Source organism: Aphelocoma coerulescens, chromosome 2 (genome assembly GCF_041296385.1).
Source record: "Aphelocoma coerulescens isolate FSJ_1873_10779 chromosome 2, UR_Acoe_1.0, whole genome shotgun sequence".
NCBI lineage: Eukaryota > Metazoa > Chordata > Aves > Passeriformes > Corvidae > Aphelocoma > Aphelocoma coerulescens.
This window is the reverse complement of record NC_091015.1, coordinates 104399730-104422597: the sequence shown is the minus strand read 5'-3', so window position 1 is coordinate 104422597 and position 22868 is coordinate 104399730. Positions and strand designations below refer to the sequence as shown.

Below are 22868 nucleotides of genomic sequence, written 5' to 3'. Positions count from 1 at the left end.
TTAGGGGTAGAAGCTTAGAAGGACCACAGAAGAGTGGTTCTCAGCATCATGCTCGGGGCCACTTCCCTATCATCACCTCCATTAAATGCATAATGTTGAGCTCACACAACACAGCTGTGATAAAGCCTTGCAAAGAGACAGGAACTGCACCAGCAGCCAGCTCCTTACTGGTTCCAAAATGGTAAGTTGTGAGGCATTTGCACTGGCACACACTCAGCACAGCAGTCAAGAAATTTTTGGGCAACACCAATCACATCAGTTAAGCACACAGTATTATTTCACAAGCTTTTCCACTTTCATCCTCTTCTTCCTGATCCATCTATTTTCCATGCTGAAAAGGCTGTCACCTCCTGAAAGCAAACAAACAAACAACCCTCCCCTCAAATCCCAACAAAGATGATCTTTTCAATTCCAAACATGCCCTTTTTGTAACAGGGGCCTGGAGCTACAGGCTACAGTTAAGATGCAGTTCCATGATGGACTAAGACAGCAATCAAACTGCTTCCTGGTTTGCTCTCACTGACTCTAATTAATGCTTCCCACTTGTCCACAGGCTGAGAGATTTTTATACATTCATTAAGCCATCCACAAGGGCCACCAAGACCTTTGTTTTATTCAATCACAGCTCCTCCAGAGCCCATGGATGGATATGTATTCAGACTAAGACACTAAATAGCAGAATGGGAAAAAAATTACTAAAGTGCTGTAATTTTACCATAAGATAAACATACTGAGATCATTTCAGTTAAAACAGACCTGACCTCAAGTTTTACTCCAAATAAGTGTTTTAGGTGAATTGTTTTTACTGGAACGGATTCTTTTTCCTTGCTGATGTGTTTTAACTACTCAAATTAAATAAAAAAAGAGAGCACTTGAAGACCAGCTCTGTGTGACCTAAGCTCCAACACTCAGTTTGTAAATGACCTTGACAAGACAGGAGGGTAAACTCCAGATTTGACAGAATGAAACAGAGACAGTGGATGCATGCAAGAGGCTAGAAAAAGAGGCTGCATCATGTAGCAGCTGTAATTTCAAAAGATTAAAAAAAAATTCCACAAGCAAACACCTGACATTAGCATCTTAGGCATAATTGTTGTGTTACTGAAATAACAGAAAGGCACCTGGTAAACAGTATTAATGCAAAATGAATTAGTATTAAACAAACAAAAAAACCCAACCAACCAAACCCCACCCACTCCTGCATTTATAGCCTCCCTCTCTTCCTCCAGGGGAAAAGGAAAAAAGGGAAAAAAAAGAGTAAGGTTGAATAACAAAGAATTTTTCCAATACTTCAAAAGCGAGTGCATGGAACACTTCTGTTCCATAACCTTCTGATGTGTTGCTCTCTGTTGGAGTTGTTCACAATGCATACTTCCCTTCTGTCCTTCAGTCAGCTGAACTCATAAACAAAGAGCTTTAATTCAGTCAGAGAGTGGGAGGTATTAGACATAAAGAAGAGACATCTGTCACCTCCTGACTGGCGAGCAAGGTGGCACTGTCAGGAGTGCAGGCAGCAGGAGAAAGATGGCTGAAAATCGTTTGGATGTTAAGTTTAAGTCACTGTCATAACATTCAGAAGTCATCAGTAAAGTCAGATACAAGGGCAGGATTCAGTGCTGTCTTCACACTCTAGCAAGCTGAAAAACCTTGGCAACTGATCACACAAGAGAGGCCAAATTCCAGAGGCAGCGGGGATGGGTAAGCACAACTGCACCCACTTTACCAGCAATATTAATCATGTGATGGTAGAGAAAAAAAACCTCTGGAACTGGTGGAGGAATAAAAAGGAAACGTGAAAGAGCCTGTGCCTGGGACTCACAGTGGTGAAGGGTTCATGACTGGTTAAGGGGTACAGCAAAGCAACATTTCAAAAATACAGCATGTTTTTCCAGAAAGCAACATGCTTTTAGCAAGTTTCAAGCCTTTCTCTATGGTGATCTCAGTCCTTTCTTACTGTCCCTTGTCTGCTCGGGCACAGAGTGGTTCTTCTGCCCGATCATTAACTATAATGACAGCTTGGACCAAACAGCGCCCACCACAAAGGCCTTGTAAAGGCCGTGGAAACCCGACATCCCTTGCCATTTGCCCACACTCCTTGCTTACAACTAGCCAGCCCAGTTCCGGCCCTTGCTTGCCCACACACGCACTCTTTTTACGACTGGGAGTCCTCGTACAAAACCCTCTCCAAGCCTCCAAGGAATGCTACCACACCCAGCGCCATCATCCAAGCCACCGCTGAATAACTCGTGGTTTCTGGGATCTGACTCTCATCCTTTTAACTCTCCGGGGACTATTTCGCACCTCCCACGAAACACTAAATCCAAACTTCAGTGTTTACTGAAACACGAAGCCCCTCGGGACCCAGCCTTCCTCCCGCGGCCCCTCCTCCTTGCTGCTGGCTTTGCCCCGCCCCTGGCCGTAGATAGTCGTGGTGGGCCTCTCCTGGCAGGCGCCGGGGATGTTCCTGGGCGCCGTCGAGGCCGCGTTTGCCCGGCCCCACGTGAGGCCGCCCCGCCTCCCGCTGGAGCAGGCGGCGCTGGCGCGGCGGCCGCCGTACCCGGAAAAGGAAAGGGAAGCGAAGGGGCGCGGCGCGGCCGGCGCGGGCGGGCAGTGGCGGTGGTGTGGCTCAGCCCGTCCCGGCGGCGGGAGAGGTAACCTCGAGGTTTTTTTTCCTCTTCGTCCCCATCCCCTTCCCCGGCGGCCTCTCGTGGCGCGGTGTGTGCCGGGCCTGGGCCCCGCCGCAGCCGCGGCGCTCAGGGCAGCGCGGGTGGCCGGGGCCGCCTCCGCCGGTGCGGGGTCGCAGTGGGGGCCGTGGGCGCTGAGCGGCTCCCGCGGGTCACAGCCACAGAGTGGGACAGGTTGGGAGGGACCACGGTGGGGCGTCTGGTCCAGCCGCCCTGCTCCAGCAGGATCATCCCAGAGCACGTGGCACAGGACTGCGTCCGGATGGTTCTTGAATATCTCCCGTGAGGGAGACTCCACACCCTCTCTGGACAGTCTCTTCCAGAGTTCGGTTACCCGCACAGTAAAAGCTCTTCCTCATATTCTGGGGACACTCCCTGTGCATCAGTTTCTGTGCGTTGCCTCTTGTCCCGTTGCTGGGCACCGCCGAGAAGAGCCTGGATCCATCCTCTTGGCACTTCTCCTTCAGATACTTGCGCATACTGACGAGGTCCCCTCGCAGCCGTCTCTTTCCAGCGGCGGTGTGAGGTTTTTCAGGCTGACTGTAGTGTTTTTGGAAACGGAGGTTCTCCGTGCCTGGAAAAGGGCTGAGGCAGCATAGTCGTGCGCACAGTCTCCATAGGAGTTAACTCGCAGCCCTGCTGGAGTATTTATGGAAGGAAACACACAAACGTTCACACTTGTGAGCATCTGGTCCACAGCTATGGTGTGTCTGCCTGGTGACAGGAGCCGTGCGACACTAACGTTAAAACAAAGACAGAACGTGACAGGATAAAACCCCAAATTTTTGTGAAGTGCTGGAAACACTCGCCCAGCTGGTTTGCCAAAACCTCCGGGAAATCCAGTAATGAAAGGCTGGGAATTTCGATTTTTAACCAGAAACATGTAATTTATGCTACTTATTCATTGCTAAGAGAGAAATTATAGGACTTCTTTTAAGCACGAGAACGCTTAGAACTTAGTTGCTGCACCCTTGAGGGCTCTCCTTGTTTAGCCTGTAGTGGTAGTGACTTAGGCAGAGCTAAACAAAGGCAGGCTGGCACCTGGGGAGGTGTTCATGGCCAGTGACCTCACTGTGGTATTCAGCTTCCTCTGTTGCCTGAGGCAACACATCTAGGAGAAGTGCTGAATGCGAAAGAAATTTAAATGTCTCTTGCTGCATTGATACTTTGAGCAGGGCTTGGTTTTGTTGGTTGTCGTGTTCTTGTTTAAGCAAATTATGAATGTACGTTACAGAGGATGATGTGATTGGTTTTATGCAAACTGTTTAAATTTTCCTCTTTCTCCAGATCATTTTCACTACTGAAAAGGAACTGCAATGGAGAGTACAGTATCAGTTATTTTCTTTGTATCGTTTTCCATACTGCTGTGTAAAAGTTATCACCATGGAGTGGAAACAGCTACTGTTGTGCATACATCAGAGCGAGCTTTTCCAGAAAAGACAGTGGGTGTTAATACTGACTTGGCAGGGCTAATACAGAAGTTGCACCTTCAAGAACTTTTTAATCGTTATGGAGAAAACAATTCTCTGTCAATTGATGGGTTTAGAAAACTGCTCCAGAACATCGGAATAGATAGAATGAAAAGGATTAAAATAAGCCACGATCACGATCATGACCACAGTCATGACCATCACGACCATGACCATGACCATGATCATCACTCTCATCATAATCACATCTCGTTGAGTAAAAGCTCTGAGAAGACTGCTTGCCCAAACCATGAATCTGATGCCAGCAAAGAGCACAGGAGCAGCCATGCGAAGGAGCCTCACAAAGCCGAGAGCGTGGAGCGCCAGCAGAACTTTGTGCGCAGTAAGAACACGGTTCATGAGATCACGGCGTCCGTCATCGCCGCTTCCACGGGCGGCCACGCCGAGTTCCAGAACGTGCAGCCTGGAGAAGTCAAGACGGTTGTTCGTGTGGGTCCGGCTGGCCCTGGTGCTGTTAATGTCACAGGGGGCCGCAATGCCACCTGGCTTGGTGCCAGCAAGGCAAACGAATCTCGGACTTCTCCCAAGGAATTGGAAAGAGGGAGTTACCTCTATTCCAAACTGAAAAAACAAAATGCTCAAGAGGTGAGGCCGATTCTGTTGTATTCTCAGGAATCCAGATCCGCCAGGAATGTTGTCATGGCTTATTTTTCAGGTGCTTATTATTTGCCTGGGTGCAAGTTTTCTGGTGTAACAATACCCATAGCCAAACACATGGAAACAGTTTTCCTTGGAACTTAATATTTTGAGGGAATATGGTGTTATGTTCACAAGCTCAGAGGAAAATTAAGTATAAATGTACACTTGGTTTAATACATTTATGATTTATATATTTAAATGTTACTAAATATTAAACTGTTACTAAAACTGAAAAACATTTACAATTTTAAACTTGCCTTAAATCAGGAATCTCTTGTTTTCCTATTAACGGATGAAAGTAAGGAATCTAGTTAAGGTACTGTGATTCTTATCCAAGCTGTCTCACACTGTGATAGTGTAGAACTGTCCTCCTCTTACACCTTCCTCTCCCCATCTTATGATTGTATGTAGAAAACAACTCTACAAAAGATTGTGGCAAAATGTCACGTGTTACTTTAAAATAGTAAAAATTAGCACTGATAAAGAGTATAGTTGTGTTATAGACATTGTTCTTAAACAGTCAGATCCTTTTCCATTAAAGGCTTTAAAAAAGCATGCGAGGTCTTAATGTTTGCAGCCGTGCCAGGTAATTCCGAGTGGGTGGGGGTGGCATGTGATGGTGGGTGCTGAATTCACAAGTTGGTGCTATGCTCTGTACTGTCAGAGCAGAAGTACTGCTGCTCTTTAAACCCACTGAGACTAAGTGTAGGTTGCACAGTGGGGAGCTATTTACTGGCAGAAGTGTATGTACAACATGCTCTGTACAAGACTTTTCTGCAGTAGTCACTGCTACAAAAAGGTATTTGACCTTGTTAATGCTTCCTTAGGTGGCCTTTAAAACTGACTGAAGAGTGTTAGGCTTTTTCTATTTGTACAGCAAAACGTCTGACCCATTTGTGCTGAGAATCAGTTAATAATTACGTATCATCTACCTAGACTCCCAAACCAGCTTTCTGGGACAGGATTTGGGTGGAAGTACATTTTTTCCTAAATGGATTTGTTACCAGTTTTTGAGTTGTGTTGATATAGCTGTTTTCATGTGGTGCCACTGCATCTCAATTAAGATGGGATGTTGCAGTCCTTTTAAGATATACCATGGTGTTTTGGTTCTGGTTAATCTTTAACATATCTCTTTCCACAGTGTTCCAATGCGTCCAAACTGATGCAGTCACATGGAATAGGCACTCAAGTATTGTTGACTGCTACAGAATTTAGTTATCTCTGTCCAGCTCTTATTAATCAGATCGATGGCAGATACTGCATAGTCCATGCTACTAGTGAAAAAGCTGAAACTCCTCCAAAAAGTTACTCTCTGGAAATAGGTAGGCTGGGATTTTTTTCGTAACGTCGAAGCTTAATGGAAAAATGTTTATGTTGGTTATAAATCATAGAAACCTATTTCATGGTTGTAAGAAGTGTCATTTTCTTTTGGCACTTCACCAAGACTAAGAGAGAAATCTGTGTGGCATACCTTTTGTTAACATCTGATTAATTGAGTGGTCAGGTGTGCTTGATAACAGAAATGTTAAACAAACAAAATCATGTACTGCTGTTAATTTCTGTTGTTACTTTTTTTTTTTTTTTTTTTTACCAGCTTGGATTGGTGGCTTTATATCCATCTCCATCATCAGCTTTCTTTCCTTACTGGGTGTTATTTTGGTACCACTGATGAATCGAGTATTTTTCAAATTTCTTCTGAGTTTTCTTGTGGCATTGGCTGTAGGGACCTTGAGTGGAGATGCATTCTTACACCTCCTTCCACATGTAAGTATTAGTTACTGTTTCATTCATTATCTCAAAGCAGAGAACTTGACAGCTGTATGTATTAGTGATAAATTCAGTCCCTATTAGTTAATACCCATTTGGTGAGTCGTTTCTCAATGCTGTTATGCAGGTTGTTTGGTGGCAGGGTTTTCCATTTGGAACATCTGTATTACTCATTTCACAGTCCTTAAAAGTGCAAGAATTTCACAGCATTATCCCTCTTTCTATTTCCTGTTCTTAGTCATATGTGCTGCCATGTCCCTTTATTGTTCCTTGCATGCAAGAATTTTGCATAAATTTTCTTAGGTTTATTGTAGTGCTTCCTCTTTTTTTTTCTTCCTCCCCCCCCAGTTTAATGGACTTTAGAGATAGTGGAAATTGCTCACTGAACACTTTAAATGTGAAATGGATAATCAACTATTTTTTGTTATAAGCCACTCATGTTGATGGCTTACCCACTGTGATTTTTTTTATTTTACCAGAATCCAGCATTTCTGAAGTCCTGGGGAAAATACTACTTGATTGATTTTGGAATGGCTGTTATGTAATAGGGATAATGAAATGGGAATATGGTTGCTAAATTTTTACCTTTCTTGAAGTTCTTAAACAGGCATTCTTCCCCTCCCAAAAGTAACTTGTTCCAGCTTTCAAATAAGATACATAAAAGTGACTGCAGATTCTGTGGTGCTTTCCCAGTCCTGCCTGTAATCCATCAGGTGGTTCTTTTTCCTTTCAGTTAATTTTGCATTTGCTGTGTGAGGTTATGTAAATCGAACTGTGTGAATGAGATCTGCAAAAAGTTTTTTTATTTCTGAACGTACCAGTATCTAGCAAGGATGGGAAAAATGTCAGATTTTCTTTAAAGAAGGAAATTACAGCCAACCTCCTTGTAAAAGAAGTTGTTTGACAACTGTGAGTTTTCTTAGGTGGGAAAATAACTGGTGTGCTGGCTGTGACCACTGCTTAAAATGTGGTTTTCTTGACAGTGTCAGGAGTTTGTGTGGGGGCAGCTGTACACCTTGGATTAAGCAGTGTCCATGCTGCTTCAGTGTGTGTGTCAGTGCCAGGCCTGTTCTCAGTCCTTGAAATGTTTCTTCCTATCAACAAATTTCCAGTCAATGGATTTCTTTGTAATTGTTTGAGTCTGTAAGCAGAGCCTTTGCCCCGTGAAAATTGTCAAGTCTGGACTTCAGGCATGAGGAAAATGATGTGAAAATACTTTCTGTGTTTCTTATGTTACAGTTCTTTTGAATATAATGACTTTCCCCTTTTGGTTCTCCCCTTAGTCTCATGGAAACCATCACCATCACCAGGAAAACCCTCTAATTGATCAAAAAGGCTCTGTGTACAAACACCTTGTTTCTCAAAGTACAGAGGAGAGCGCTTACCTGGATTCTACATGGAAAGGGCTTACAGCTCTTGGAGGCTTGTACTTCATGTTTCTAGTGGAGCATTTGATCACTTTAATAAAGCAATTTAAAGACAAGAAGAAAAAGGTAGGGGGACTATTACTTTAAAGCTCTATTGTATTGCATGCTTATTTCTGAAAACACATTATTAAAAAACCTTTCATGAATATCATATGTCTTTCGATTTAATAGCAATGGCAGACTGGATTAGTGTTAGAATTTCATTCATATTGGGGACACATACACTTCTAAAATATGTGATAACATTTTTGTGTGGCCCTTTTATTAACGGCTCATAACTATTTCCATAACCAGGCAATATAGTATGGGCTTTGACATCGCAGTGAATTGTGCAATAAGCAAATGTCCAATTGCATCTTTAGTTTCAGAGTGATTTATGATTTAAGAATTCACTTCATTACTGACTTCCTTCTGACATCTTGAGAGAATTATAACTATCTGAACTGGTTTTATTATTATTTTAATTCCAATTCTGGGTGCAATAAGATTGCATTGTACAGTTATTGTACTGCTGTTGAGGAGGGCACTTGTACAGACAGATAAGGGTTGGCAGTAAGTGCTTACATAAATAAGCATCCAAGTATGCAGTAGAAAGTGATGTCATGGAATAGCATTCCATGTGGAAATGCAGTCTGTCAAGCCCCTTGCTGCTTTCCCTTCTCTCCCCCAAAACCAGCAGTGCAGCTCTCAGATTGTTATGCTGGGTTTTATGTGGAGGATGAGTTAACTGAATTTTGCAGGTCGTAAGTGTTGATAACTTGCCACTTACTGGTAACAGTTTTTTAAAGACCAGTATAGCCAGGAATAAAGCATAATAGCAAAGTTTACTCAGTGAGAAAGATGAAGCAGAAGCTGGTGATATAATAGAATCATAGAGTGGTATGATTGAAAGGTATCTTAAAGGTCATCTGGTTCCAATCAATCCTAAGCTTTGCTTGAAGAAAGGTAGTAAATACTAATTACTTAGTTTAAAACCAGCTAATTGCTAGGCTGCCTCAAAGACTGATAATCTCTGTTTAGTTTTCTTGTTTAATTGGTCATTAAGGCAGTAGTCACAGAGCAGATGCCATGTAAGCTCTTTGATTATGGGAGGTTGTGTTGGTGTGGTTTATACAGAAGCTAAACTAACAGTGAGCCTTCCCTATCTCTAGTTAAGTTTGTTTGACAGGAAGGAACATGAAGAGTTTCAAGCAAAGCACGAATTTTGTCTCCTCACAGCCACAAGGAATGGATTTCCTGTTAGGCTAGTTATGCCCTCCTAAAAACTGATCATAAATTGTTGTGATACAGACTTTTGTTAGGAGTAGGGATTTTGTTTGGTTTTCCTTCTGTACATTATAAAAAACCATTATATTGACGTTATGATAGAAAAGAATCAGCAGAATAAGTTACTCAGCATTTGATGTGTTTCGCTTCTCAGATGAAAACCTGCTTATTTCTTGTGAAAAATGTGGGGCATTTATGTGTGTGGGTTGGTTTGTTTGTTTGTGGCGATTTTTTGTTTTGTTTTTTCTTCCCTCCTACGGAGACTGACAAACCTTTGTCATCCTACTCTTCTTAGCTCAGTTTTTAGTATTTCTCTTCTACACTCTTTGTACGGCTTCTGTGTTGTCCTCTTTCTGTGCAGGCTGCATAAATGTGAATGTAATGTTGCTCATGTATATCCTGAAAAATAAGTAAAATATTCATAACTGCAGTGTTTTCTTTTGGAATAAGAAAAAAAATGAAGATGATGGAGAAAGTAAGAAGTTTTCAGCGAATGAAGAAAAGTTGGATACAGATGATCGTGAGTCCCATTAATTATCACACAGTTGTTATTTTGTGGCAGCACTGTTTAAAAAACACCTGATTGATGGCAGCTCATAGATCTGCCTCTTACTGTAGGTTGGATCACTGCCTGTTTGAATTGTTTTCAAAACAGAACCTGTCTGTGCTGATATGTAGAGCACTAGCTCTATTTGCTGCTTTCCTTTAAAAAGGATCAGTGGAGTAGAAGTAGTGAATGCACAGTTTTGGAACCTTAAGCCTTTTAATTCTGGATTTAGCAGCAGAAGTTGAAGTCATTCCGTGAAGGTTGCAATACAGCTGTGCCTACTGACTTCTACACTTCTCTTTAGACTGCTAGATGTTATATGCATGACTCATTATTTAGATTTCTGGGTACCCTAAGTCTGGATTTTGTTAGTTTGATTGATTATTTATTTATAAGGGTAATAATATAAAATTCTAGACAATACTTGAAGTTCAACATACAGAGTGCAAATGACCATGTGTCCCCAAGATCATGCTTTAAGCCAAAACTGATTGACTAGTTACTTGCTAGCTCTTGTTGCTAAAAGAGATGCTCAGTTTTTCAGAGTAATTTTATAACTAATGAAATGCTTGTCTGTAATGTAGAAAAAAAAAGAATTGTATTTATTCATTTAATTGCAGGGGAAGAATTTATCAAGTTTCAGAAATTAGTTAAAATAAACCAACTGTACTGTGCCAGCAATGTTTATATGAAGGTATTTCATAGTCTGTATTGATGACTTTATTTTTTAGTGTTTATTTTCCAGATGTATTTTGAAATTATCTGTAACACAATCTTCTGTATCCTTTTTCTTCAGCCCTGAGATAAGTAAATGGCACATTTACTTATAGTTGGTTTTTCTGAAGCAATTGAATTAACAGTCTTCATGCTGTGAAACTGAGACTTGGAGCCTTTTGCTGTTGTGTTTAAATTGCAATGGGTCTTAGATTAAAAGATTTTTTGCCTTTTGGAAAGCATTTGTGGCCATAATGTAAGGGCTGCTTCAGCAGTAGGGGACAGAAGCTAGAAGTTTTCCTTATTTTGATCTATTGGGAAGTATCACTGAAATCTGAATAAGTTGTGGAAACCCTTCAAAAAAATCTTCTGGTGGAAAAAGTTGGATTATCAGTCTCAACTTCTAAACTTCTTTACTGCTTCACATATTCAAACTGTTTATTGAATCTTTGCTTCCTAGGTGATTTTTAAAATGTGTAACATTTTACTCTGGGTTTTTGTAACAGGGCCTGAGGGCTATCTAGGGACAGACTCTCAAGATCCATCAACCTTCATTTCTCAGCAGCCAGCTGTACAAGAGGAAGAAGAAGTGATGATAGCTCATTCTCATCGAGAGGAGGTTGACAATGAATATGTGTCCAGGGGCTGTAGAAACAAATGCCATTCTCACTTGCACGATACTCTAGGACAGACAGATCATCTTAGTCACCATCACCATGACTACCATCACATTCTGCATCATCATCATCATCAGAACCATCATCCCCACAGCCACAGTCAGCGCTACTCACGCGAAGAACTGAAGGACGCGGGGATAGCAACTCTGGCATGGATGGTGATCATGGGAGATGGACTGCACAATTTTAGTGATGGACTAGCAATTGGTAAGTGCTAACTTGGATGCTGCAGCTTTCCTGGATGTGAAAGCAGTGAAGTCTTCTAGCTGCCTCTTACCTCTGCTAGGGATGTAGCTAATTAGCAGAGGACCTTTGAAGCCTAAACTTTTTCCTCAGAGCATCACCTTAATGAGTAAGAAAAATCTCCAGCTTAACAACCTGGAGATCAGTGATAAATGAAACAGAAATTATATGTTTGCAGCTGTATTTCTTTAGATCATCTATAAACTGGGCTTCATTTCCTACTTTTGAAGAGCTAGAGCTAACATTTCTCAAAACTAAAGCTAGGGTTATAAAAAGTATTTAAGATTGGCTTTGTATTTCAGTGCCTGCAAGTGCTCAGCAATTTTTAAAATTTTAATTATTTTTATGGAAAGCTTGTCTTTTTCATCACATACAAAGTAACTGGGTTTTTTCACTTCAATCAGGCCACTGGTATCATTGACTTCTTTACTTCTTTTTCTCTTTCATCTTCTCTTGTTATGCAGCAAGGTCAGGTTCTATACTTGGCATATCAGGTTCTATACTTGGCATATCTGCCTGCCTGCCTATACTGGGCCCTGGTTACACATCAGTGTTCCTCCAGAGCACTGGTGGATAGGGAGATGGGGCCCTGGCTTCAATCTGTTTTAGCCTTCAAATTTTATTTTCTGTTACAGTGGTCATATATACTCAAAACCTTGATCCTAAAGTTGAGCGTAATAGTCCATTTTTTAAAAATTTGAATAGGTATAAACAGTTATTTTACTCATAAACAAAACATATATCTTTTTGTTCTTGATTAGTTCATGCCCCTGTTTTTTCCTTAATGTGTGTAGTTGCTCAGTCATTTTTTGATAATGCTTCAGTGAAAATACTTCTTCATCACGAAAATAGTAGATTGGTTATTTTGTTTCAGACTTCTGTCTGGGAGGTCAGGTTTGGCAACTCTCTCATGTTTTTCCTAGGAGGAGAATTAGACTACAGATATTTGGAATTTAAAAGGTCAAAGTAAGTTACAGAAAGTGAAGACAAATCAATAACCTTCAGTACTTATGCTAATCTTTCCTGATCTTGACTATTGTATCTAAGACTAATCTTTACAGGTATTGGATTTATTTCCAGGTTGTTTAGCATACTGGAGGCAGTTCAGCACTATCAGTCTTTCTGTAAATTTTATTGTAGGAAAAAGTTCATTGGTGTTTGAAGAGGAAACACAATAATAACTATTTTCTCACAGCAATATTTGCAGTTGTTAAGATTCAGTCAATTCAAAGTATAATGTGAAAAGAGACTCCCTGATTTAATCTCATTTTTGATGAAAGTTGAAGCATGAAATGTAAATTTTTGAGCAGATCAGTAGTGAAAATGTGGTAGAAGGAAGATTTGCATACAAATGACACACAGAATCAATTACCTCTTGGCATTAGGGAGATTTGGGAAGGAGCTATGACTTTATAGTTATGAAGGGAAAAGTATGAGAAAGGTTAATAAAGGCTTATTGAACAAGTGTGAGCAATAGCTTTCAGAAGTCCTGCTGTGCAGCTTGTTCAGGCTAATGGAAATATGGGTTTCTTTCAGTTCTGTATGTGCTTAAAAGTATTATGGGAAAACATCAATTTGATGGTGGTGTGAAAATGGCAATGCTACTTGTGTAGTAGTTCATCTGTATTTTAAAGAAGATGTGAAGCTTCTGTAAAGATAGATTTAGCCAGCATAACCCTTCATTTAAGTTCATTTACTCCATGTGATTCGTTATTCATAAGTTTCATCAGTTACTTTTTCCCTCAAATCTGTTGTGCTAATTATGTAGGAACAAGATTTAAAAGTGCTTATTTTTTTATTAAGACGTGGAACAGTTGCATCTGACTCACTTGTGCAAAAGGATCATCTGTGATTTGAACTTTTATGTGTAATTACAACTAAATAAGTAAAATGCAGAACACTATTTTTACATTGGTCTTGCATATGTATTTTTTTCTTTAGCTTTTGAGAGAAGTCATGTCTTAAAAGTTTATTTTAAGATACCAGTGATGCTATTAAATCAGTGTCTTGAGAGGGGATAATGCCAGATATATTAATTTCATCTTCAGTTTGTTAACATTTCAGGATTTCTTTTTAGCAGTGAAAAAATAAAAAGAGATATTCTTGCTATTTAAGCTTGTATTTTGATTACTTCTTACTTTTCCTCTCTGAACTTCATGAGAATTAAGTTTGCCATGGTCTTGTCTAAAGCTCTAGTGCTCTGTGTGTCACCTCAGCCCTTATTCTCTCCCCACTTTCCCCCAAATTTGCTGTTGGTGCTGTCTGTTTTATCCAGATCATTAGTGAAGATATTGAAGAAAATGGGTTGCAGTCTTTGTCCTGGTGAACTCTGCTTCTTACTCACCAGCCACCAGTCCCTGGTAGCCCAGCAGTCCAGTCAGTGTGCAAGCCTGCATTTCCTCTTTGCCCAGATGAGACTGATGTAGGAGATAGTGTCAGAAATCCTGCTAAAGTTAATCCTACTGCAGTTCTGTTACATTCACCATCTTTATTGTCAGTTACCTCCTCAAGCTGGATTCAGCTTTTGCAGAGGGATTTTAAGAGGGTACTCAACGTGATCTTTTCAGGAATTGAAATGACAATGACCATTCCTGAGTCCTGTTCTTTGCCTTTCTTAAAGATGGGAATAATGTTATCCTTTTCCCAGAGTTCCACTGATGCTCCTCCCTGAAGTGATGACAACAGCAGCTTTTTAGTCACACTAGTAACTCTGTCAGTACCCTTAGGTGAGTCCCAACCTGGGATGCACCTGAGCATTTCCAGTTTTTTCTGCATTTCTCTGAACTATTGCTTCTGTGGTTTGCTGTCTCTTTCTTTCTGGAGTGGAGCTGGGATCTGGCTTTGTTGACAAAGACTGAGATGAAGTTTGTGCTGGTGCTTTGCCTCTTGTTATGTCTACTGCTTATTTCCCTTCCTCATCTATCAGCAGACCCAAATTTTTCATGAACTCTGTTTCTCAGCTAACATTCTTGTAGAACTGTTTCTCGTTATCCTTTTTGTCTTGCTCTAGATCTAGCTGGGCTTTGATCTTCCTCCCTTTTGTTCCACTGCTTTTAACTTCCTTGTTGCCAGTCTTTGTTCCTATTTCTTGTGTGCTTCCTTTTTGAATTCTAATTTATTAGGACACATTGCTTAGCTGGGCACCTCTTCTGCGAGTGTTCCCACACAAATAGGCTTGTTTGTTTGTGCATCTCTGTGCTTTACAAACTGGCCACCCCTTTTGGGGCACATTATCCTTTTTGACTGATTCCTTGGGCATTCTACATTGCAATTCCTCAAATAAGTTGAAGTCTGCTTTGTTAAAGCCTAGAGTCCTAATTTTGTTTCTTCCTCTTCCAGCCTCCTCCTGTGTCCTGAACTCAGTTACCTCATGCTCACAAGATGGCATCTTTTGCTGTATTGCCATCAGTTTTCCCTTGTTTTTGAGCAGCAGGTCAATTACAATGCTAATCCTGGCTGGCTTTTTTGTCATTTATAGTAGGAAACCATTACCAATACAATTAAGGAACATCCTGGTTTGTGTGTCCAGTATTGTTACCTCCACAGCTGAAAACTCTTGTGTGAATGGTGATGTCCTGTGTTCATAGGTAGGCTTATCCACCACCTTTTCTTGGTTAGATGATTTGTGACCTTATTCCTAGTGTTATTTTGATCTTGGCCAAGAGACTAAATAGATACATGGAACTGCAGTTTGTACATTTGTACTGGAGCTCGCTGTGGTCAAGGAACCCCTTTATGTAGGTAGGCAGAAAAATCCCCAAAGTCAATTGTATTGTCTCTTTGTAGGCAGTTGGTATCTATCTGTGATACACCAGAGAAGCTTTGGTGGTTTCTTCACAGCATCATTCAGGCAGTCTCTGGGCAGCCAGTGAACTTCCTTGGGCAATAGGTCAGCAGGTCTGTCTCTGTCCTGCACAGGAGGGCATCTCCTATCTGTAAAAAAAAAAATCTTTCTTTTTGTACTGCTGGCCCTAATGTGATGTACTGAACTGCTGGGCAAGGCAGGACTCATTTATCCTCTCACTGCTGCCAGGGTCATGACCATGTTCTTCAGATCAGTAGCTGCAAGTGGGCACAGAAGGTTCTTCCTGTTGCCAGACCTCACTTTTTTCAGATGTTACCCATCTGAGAGTTCATGGTTCCTGTTCCAGTGCTGCTTTGGTCCTGCCTTCCTCTTTAATCTGAGAGGCTTGAGCTCTTGCCTCTGTACAGCCTCTCCTGGAGACCCTCTTACGCTGTTATCACTCATCCAAAGATGCCTGCTCACCACTTCCTGCCACTCATCCTCTTCCGTGGATGCCACAGCACACATCCCAGACATAATGTTGCTGCTATTGTCATCACTTCAGGGAGGAGTATCAGTCACTTCCTGCATATTAAGACCTGGGTAGCAGTGTCTCCCTCAAGAGTTAGGTCAGCCTGTAGTTTCCCCAGTGACAAGAAGGTATTGTCTCCAGTGGAGTCATTGCCCTTGTAGTGCTTCCTCTGGGAACAGTACTTCTGGGTCCCATGTGTGCCAGCCACTGTGACATGGCCTCATGCCTCTTTGGCTGCTTGTTGGCAGCACCTTGTTTGCTGGCAGGCTCCTGGTAGCAGCTGAAGAGGAAGCTGGATGAGGCTCTGCACCCTTGGAGAGGCTCTCTATGCAGCTGGGGACCTGACATGCTGTGTGTGAGCTGTGGTTCAGCTCTGCAGCCCTGCAGTGTGCTGTGTTCTCCTGAGCTGCTGCCAAACAAGAAAAATGGCAGGCAACAGGAGGACCAGAGAAGACATGGAAGATGAGGATTTTTGGACTAGTTTAAGGGGTTTTTGTGGGTTTGGGGTTTTTTTTTCTCCACTTAAAGTGTGGTAGTAACTTAAAAGCAAGCTGCCAAAAGTTGGTCTGTCACTGTTGATTTCATAGCCTCTCTTATTGTTGGCTTGACTTTCCTTTCTTAAAGTGTCTGACTGTCAGGTGCAGTTGAGCTGCTTTCTTCCCTTTGTATATTTAAAAAAAAATTATTTTCTGACAGTATTTCCATTTATTACATTTTTGGGAAGGGTTGTGTTGTTGGAACGTATTTGGCTTCGTTCAGAAATAACGCAGTGAAATGTGGTTTCTTTAACAGTAGGATTCTTAAGTTTCAAAATTCTTCTTCAGAATCGCAAACAACTGTTCAGTTAAACTTGAAATGCTTCCACAAAAATAATTTTAGTGAAATGTATGTCCTAATATGACACAAGCATGTGCAACAATGCTTCTGCACTTGATGTCTGAATATGCAGTAATGTTTTGTTTGCTTTTTTTCCCTGTCTCTTCATAGGAGCAGCCTTTACTGAAGGGTTATCTAGTGGTTTAAGCACTTCTGTGGCTGTATTTTGCCATGAATTACCTCATGAGCTAGGTAAGAACCCAGCATTTCCATATGCTGCATGTGTATATACTTACAGGTGCATGTGGGAGAACAAAATTTGATCAAAAAACTTCATCCTTGACAGGTTGTCTATTCAAGGATACTTCTGATTTGCTTAAAGACTGTTTAACCATTTCTTAATTGAAGTAATCTTTTAAAAATTGAAATATTTCAGCTACTTTGTTTAAAACTGTCTCTTGCAGTTACTTGCAGCTTTTTCTGTCCCCTTTAGTTGTAGTTGTTATTCTTTGTATATAACGTAAGTTGTGAATTACAGAAGAATGCATGACAGAATTTATTTTTCTCACATCTCCCCTTAATTTTATTCTCGTGCTTGTGCTGCTAAAAGCAAGGTCACGATTAGTCAAAGTATGTTCTGCATAACATTTGCCGCTTTTTCATTAAGTCTTGCAAAGACTTGCTGTAGCTCTAAATTAAACTTGAAACTACTTAGAAATCTTTCTGAAAACAGTTTGTCTTTCAAGCTCAAGTGATTTAAATTCGTGTGCAGTCCCATGAGACGTTATTGTCGTGTCTTACAATCCGAGCTCGGTATTTGGCCCTTCTGAAGGGCAGCTGGTGAGAACAGGATGGATCTGCTCAGCTGAACTCGAGATGAAGCTGATCTTTCCAGTTGTCAGATCATTTCAGATGTGCAACTGGTGTTTATTTCTTAGCTGTCATGGTCACAGTCATACTTGGTGTATAGAAAGAAGAAAGAACAGTTTGCTTTCACCTTTTTTAAGGTTTAGTTCCCCAGAGGGTAGAACGTTCAGTTTCATTTAATGGAGCTTGTAAACCAGTATATGTAAACATTGAACTGTCTCTATATAAACAGTTTGATATATTTGTACAGTAATGTTATACAGAAATACATTATGGTGGAGAAAACATACCTGATTTTATGGGTTGGGAGGAATTGAGTCTTGTTCGTATTAGTCGTGGAACTTGTATTAGTTACATGTACTAAGTGTTGTTAGTTCAGATATACAAAGTAAATTAATGTTACGAATCTGGTAATTTTAGATGCAACTGTTCTGTTGGTTTGTGAAATAAGAAAAATATTTTAAAATTTAAATCATACATCTTTAATCAGAATAGAAAACTTGATAGGAAATACCTTCTTTAACAGAGGACATGAAGTGGCATAGGAGTATTGGAACAATTGGGACTAGTTGAGGTTAGCTGGGATAAAAATTGTATCATTGTTAATGCTAAACAATGTTCATAATATACCAGTTCATCTCAATTGCAATAGCTTGTAGGAAAAGCTGTTGTAACAAATTACTCAACTCAGCTTTGAAAATCACTTTTGTTTACCTTAACTGAGGATAACTTATAAAGAATCCATTTAATTTTCAAATAGTAAGCTTATATTACTCTTGTTTAGACAAAAATATGTTCTGAATTACAGAAAATCTGTTTCTGGCTGGTGGTCTGTTATTCCTTTGAGTAAAAATAAGACATTAAGGATCATTTACAGAAATTAATAAAGAAATTATTTTAAATTTATAAAACAAATTAAAGGTACAAAGAGTAGTTACAGGATAATAAATTGAATATGCAATTGAGTGGGAATATTTTATTTTAGAAACACTCATGCGTATCAGGTACTGCAGCATTTTACAGAGGTGGTTTAAATGCACACTACTTGAGGATCTGAAGCCCTTAGAGAGCATCCAAAGGAGGGGTACAAAGACGGTGAAGGGCCTTGAGGGGAAGCTGTGTGAGGAGTGGCTGAGGTCACTGGGTCTGTTCAGCCTGGAGGAGAGGAGACTGAGGACAGACCTCATTGCAGTGTCTGCAACTTCCTCCTGAGAGGAAGAGGAGAGGCAGGCACTGATCTCTTCTGTCCTGTGACTTGTGACAGGACCCAAGGGAATGGCCTGAAGTTGTGTCAGGGGAGATTTAGGTTGGATATCAGGAAAAGGTTCTTCACCCAGCGGGTGTCTGGCTACTGGAACAGGCTCCCCAGGGAAGTGGTCACTGCACCAAGCCTTGAGAGTTCGAGGAGTGTTTGGACAATGCTCTCAGGCACATGGTGTGACTCTTGGGGTGTCCTATGCAGGGCCAGGAGTTGGACCTGATGATCCTTGTGGGTCCCTTCCAAATCAGGATGTTCTGTGATTCAGCAAAAAGCTGCTTTTTTCAAAATTGCTATGACTTTAAGGTTATAAATTTAGAGTATTTGCTGCTGTGTTGTTGTTCATTTACACCCTTTAATTTTTGGTCCCTCACTGATTTCTGATTTTATGAAGGAAAAAATATAAGGCAAAAGCCAACATAAAAATAGCATAGTAATTTTGTAAGTAAGAAAACTGTAAGTGAGAAAACGCTGCAATGCTTACCCAAGAATGAAAATTTGTTTGTTTTTTTTTTTTCCCCATTTTAGGAGATTTTGCTGTACTTCTCAAAGCTGGTATGACTGTCAAGCAAGCTGTGCTTTATAACGCTCTGTCAGCTATGCTGGCCTATCTTGGAATGGCAACTGGGATCCTTATTGGTCATTATGCAGACAACGTTTCAATGTGGATATTTGCACTTACTGCTGGCTTGTTCATGTACGTGGCTCTTGTGGATATGGTAAGTGACTACACCTATCTGAATTTTGTTTAACACAGCTTAAGAATTAATGCTTTGAAGTAACTTTTATTTTGAAGGCATTTAACACTTCTGTGTTTGTTTAGGTACCTGAAATGCTCCACAATGATGCCAGTGACCATGGATGTAGCCGGTGGGGATACTTCCTGTTACAGAATGCTGGGATTCTCTTGGGTTTTGGGATAATGCTGCTTATCTCAGTGTTTGAACATAAGATTGTATTCAGCATAAACCTGTGATCTTGGTTGCCAGGAAGACAGCTTGGTGTTAAATTATAAGTGGTAGGGTTTTTTTCTACTAATTTCCTTGTTGGAAAGGTACGTTTGATAAAGAGTAGATATTTTTATTGGTGTGCTTTGTTGTTGTGTGCTTCCCTCCCTTCTTGCCTGATAGAAAGGAACACTGTAAAGTTTGGGATTTATTGGGTTTTTTTGTTTGGTTCTTTTTTGGTTGTGTCTTTTTTTTTTACTTGGGATTTAGCATTGCTTATGGTACTGTGGAAAGTGGTACTTAGTAAAACACGGCTGAAGTGCCAAATCTGTTTTGTTTATATTGTCTGTATTGTTTGGGGGTTAGGTTGTTTTTTTACTGAATTTATTTACTGTATGTAATTATATGTAATGTTTTTTACTTCAGTAGTTTTGTTGTTTTAAAGAGGTAAAACAACAGTGGTTTTTATTTTAGCACAATTAAAATCAGTGGGTACAAAGCACAGTGAACAAAGTAAAACAAGAACAAGACATGTAATGGGTAACGTGTTTATTGGTGAAAACCAATTTCTTCTGCTTCCACCTGATATATATGTAAAGGCAGATGAGTCCACTCTATCCTTTGTGGTGTTGCTTTCTCTCAATAGGTTGTAGATTCCTGTGTCTTATTCCAGTTGGTTTCTACTCCAAACAACTTAATGTGAAACCATGTTCTATGTGTTTACATCAAATGTTTTACTTGTTTCATCCCTTCTGATATGAGTTGCTCTTCACTGATTTCTCAAATCAGCAACAAAAGTCCAGCTCTTAAATTGTAAAAGCTTTAAGATATGTGAATTCCATCAAAAAGACTTTAAAAGCAGTGCTGTATCCCACTTACACTGCCTGAAGTGACAAAGATGTATTAAAGCCTGTTTGATATCAAGGGGTGGAGTGCTACAGGCTGAGATAAACAGTCATATCCTACAACAGCTTCCTGAAGTAAGGTGTTGATTTACTCTGGGAAAATGAGCTGAGTGGAAGAGCTGCCTACTTCTAGTTCAGTGTGATTGCACACAAACCTGTGCTGTTTAGTTATTTGCAAGAACTAAAGCTGAGAAATCCAAACCAGCAAAATTTCTTTGGTAGCCTATCAAGGGAAGCAGTGAGTTAAGGATAATAAGTGTATAAGTATGCAGTTTGAGCCTACAGTCTTAATGTGTTTAACCACCCTGAATGTAACTGAAGGATGAAGGTTGAAAAAACCAATAGCCAAATAAATAAATTCTGCATTTGCAGGGAAGGTGAACATGTAAAAGTTGTTTAATGATGAATAAATAACAGAATTATGCTATCTTACTAGCTAGCTTTAAAAATCCCAGAAATAAAACAATTAGAACCTATTTCTGATCAACTGCTTCAAATCATCACCTGAATAAAAAGCTGGAACAACAGAGAAATGTTTGATAATACTGTGTATGACAGGTTAAAACAGTTTGTGGGTCTGTCATACAGTGGAAGCCAGGAACCATTCTATCACCTCAGAAATAGATGTTCTCAATTAATTGAGAGATTTGGGAGGGTTTTAGGAGTTGAGAAATGGGTACCACAGGAGTTTTTGCAGCCAGTGCAATATTAGCTTCTCCTCCTTCAGCCTTTCCTCAGGTTAGCAGGACTGATATTTACTCTTCTGCTCACAGTGGTGAAATCCTGTTCTGCACCTTCTTTGCAGCCAGGGGTTGAGAAAGGTGTACTTCCTTCAGCTCTCCTAATGCATCCCTGTGTCCTAGCAGGCATTGTAGGGCTTGGGCATGGTGTTTGCCCATGGTGTGGGAAAACACCATAAATGCAGTGCACTTCAGCCCATGGGGCTTCCACCTTCTGCACCACACCCCTGACTGCTACCATAATCAGGCATCCCTCTAGTCCTGGGGGATTTCAGGGTTGGGTTAGGGTTAGCGTAACCTCAACCCTAACCCTAACTAATTAAACAATATGAAAAATGAATTGCCTTTATAGCATGTGAGCAGAAATGTCTGTCCTGTAGACAAGCATATTCTACCCATTCAGTGCTCTTCAGTCATTGATGGAGAAATGTCCATGACAGGCAGTTGTCCAGACTAATAACTGAGAAGACTATGGACTGAAACTTGCTGTAGTTTTGTATCAGCAGGATGACAAAAGGTTGGTTGTTTTTTTTGTTTTGAGTTGGTTTGTTTGTTTTGTTGTTTTTTTTCTGTCAGCCTTACGAAGTTGAATCTGCATCTGTTGCAATGCATTCATGTTGGAAATACTCATGGTTTGGCAAGCCAGTGGGGCAGAGCCTCTGAATAGCCCTTTATTTTTATGTGTATATTTTTCTGCAGCAGTTTTTAATGTGGCTGGCTACTCTGGATAATAAATGGAAGTGTCTGCTTGGTGTATCCGTCTGTAGTGTAGTACAGACCTTAATTTTGTATGCTGTTACAGCTGCCTTTATTGCCTGTGCTAGATGCAGGTAAACTGAATAGGCAAACAGTGCTGGAATCAATTTTGTTTGGGGTGGTTTGTTTGTTTTTTTTTTTTTTTTGGTACCATATTCTTCTAATGATTTGGGCCTGAATTTGTACAGAAAAGGTGTCATGTGTAGTTACTCTGTGCAGCAGGAGTCAGAGCAAAAAGGTGTGGAGGTTCTCAAGTTCTCACCTGCCTGGCCTGTGGGGATCAGGTGCTGGTACGGTTTCTCTGCATCCTTTGTGCCTAAATGCGATGTCACGTGTGTTGTGGGAATGCAGCTCGTTTATATTTGTATAAAACACAGCCCAGGCTGAAACGGAATTCAAAGGCTGAAGTGGAATTCAGGGAGGTTCTCCTGCTGCCTGAACTGAGACATCAGTGCAGTTAAAATCTTTATGGAAAAACTGGGGCGTTCTGTTTTCCAGCAAACAAAAAGATGTTTTAATGAAATGTGGGTTGTTGGGTTTTTTTTTTTTAAATTTAAAGTACGTTTTGCTATGTATATATATGGTCACTGTAGCTGTTACTGTATTGCTGTGTGCTAGAGAAAATAAACCACTGAACCAAACCGCAGGCGTTTGAGCGTTTTTTCTCAGTGAGGGAGCGTTTTCCTCACTGCTGGAGATACGGCGGAAGATGTTACAGCTTTCGTTTACCTTCTCGAGGGAGAGTAAAAAAAAAAGGTAATACTTTATTTCCGTAGGGTTTCCCGGGGCGGGGCGAGGGCCGGGCTGGG

General features: G+C 40.7%; 1 protein-coding gene across 1 annotated transcript; it reads left to right on the top strand.

The window, feature by feature from the left end:
- Positions 1-2466: 2466 nt before the first annotated feature.
- Positions 2467-22700, top strand: SLC39A6 (solute carrier family 39 member 6). The gene is made up of 10 exons (XM_069004234.1): positions 2467-2651; positions 3972-4759; positions 5955-6135; positions 6408-6577; positions 7864-8073; positions 9724-9793; positions 11041-11418; positions 16758-16838; positions 19240-19430; positions 19535-22700. The coding sequence occupies exons 2-10, from the start codon at positions 4001-4003 to the stop codon at positions 19685-19687; spliced, it is 2193 nt and encodes a 730-aa protein (XP_068860335.1). The 5' UTR covers positions 2467-2651; positions 3972-4000; the 3' UTR covers positions 19688-22700.
- Positions 22701-22868: the final 168 nt, after the last annotated feature.

Excerpts from the sequence above, each read along its gene's own strand:
- SLC39A6 (XM_069004234.1), top strand. The coding sequence starts at position 4,001 with ATGGAGAGTACAGTATCAGTTATTTTCTTTGTATCGTTTTCCATACTG. Across the intron at positions 6,578-7,863 it reads TCTTACACCTCCTTCCACAT|TCTCATGGAAACCATCACCA; the intron begins GTAAGTATTAGT and ends TTCTCCCCTTAG. Across the intron at positions 11,419-16,757 it reads TAGTGATGGACTAGCAATTG|GAGCAGCCTTTACTGAAGGG; the intron begins GTAAGTGCTAAC and ends GTCTCTTCATAG.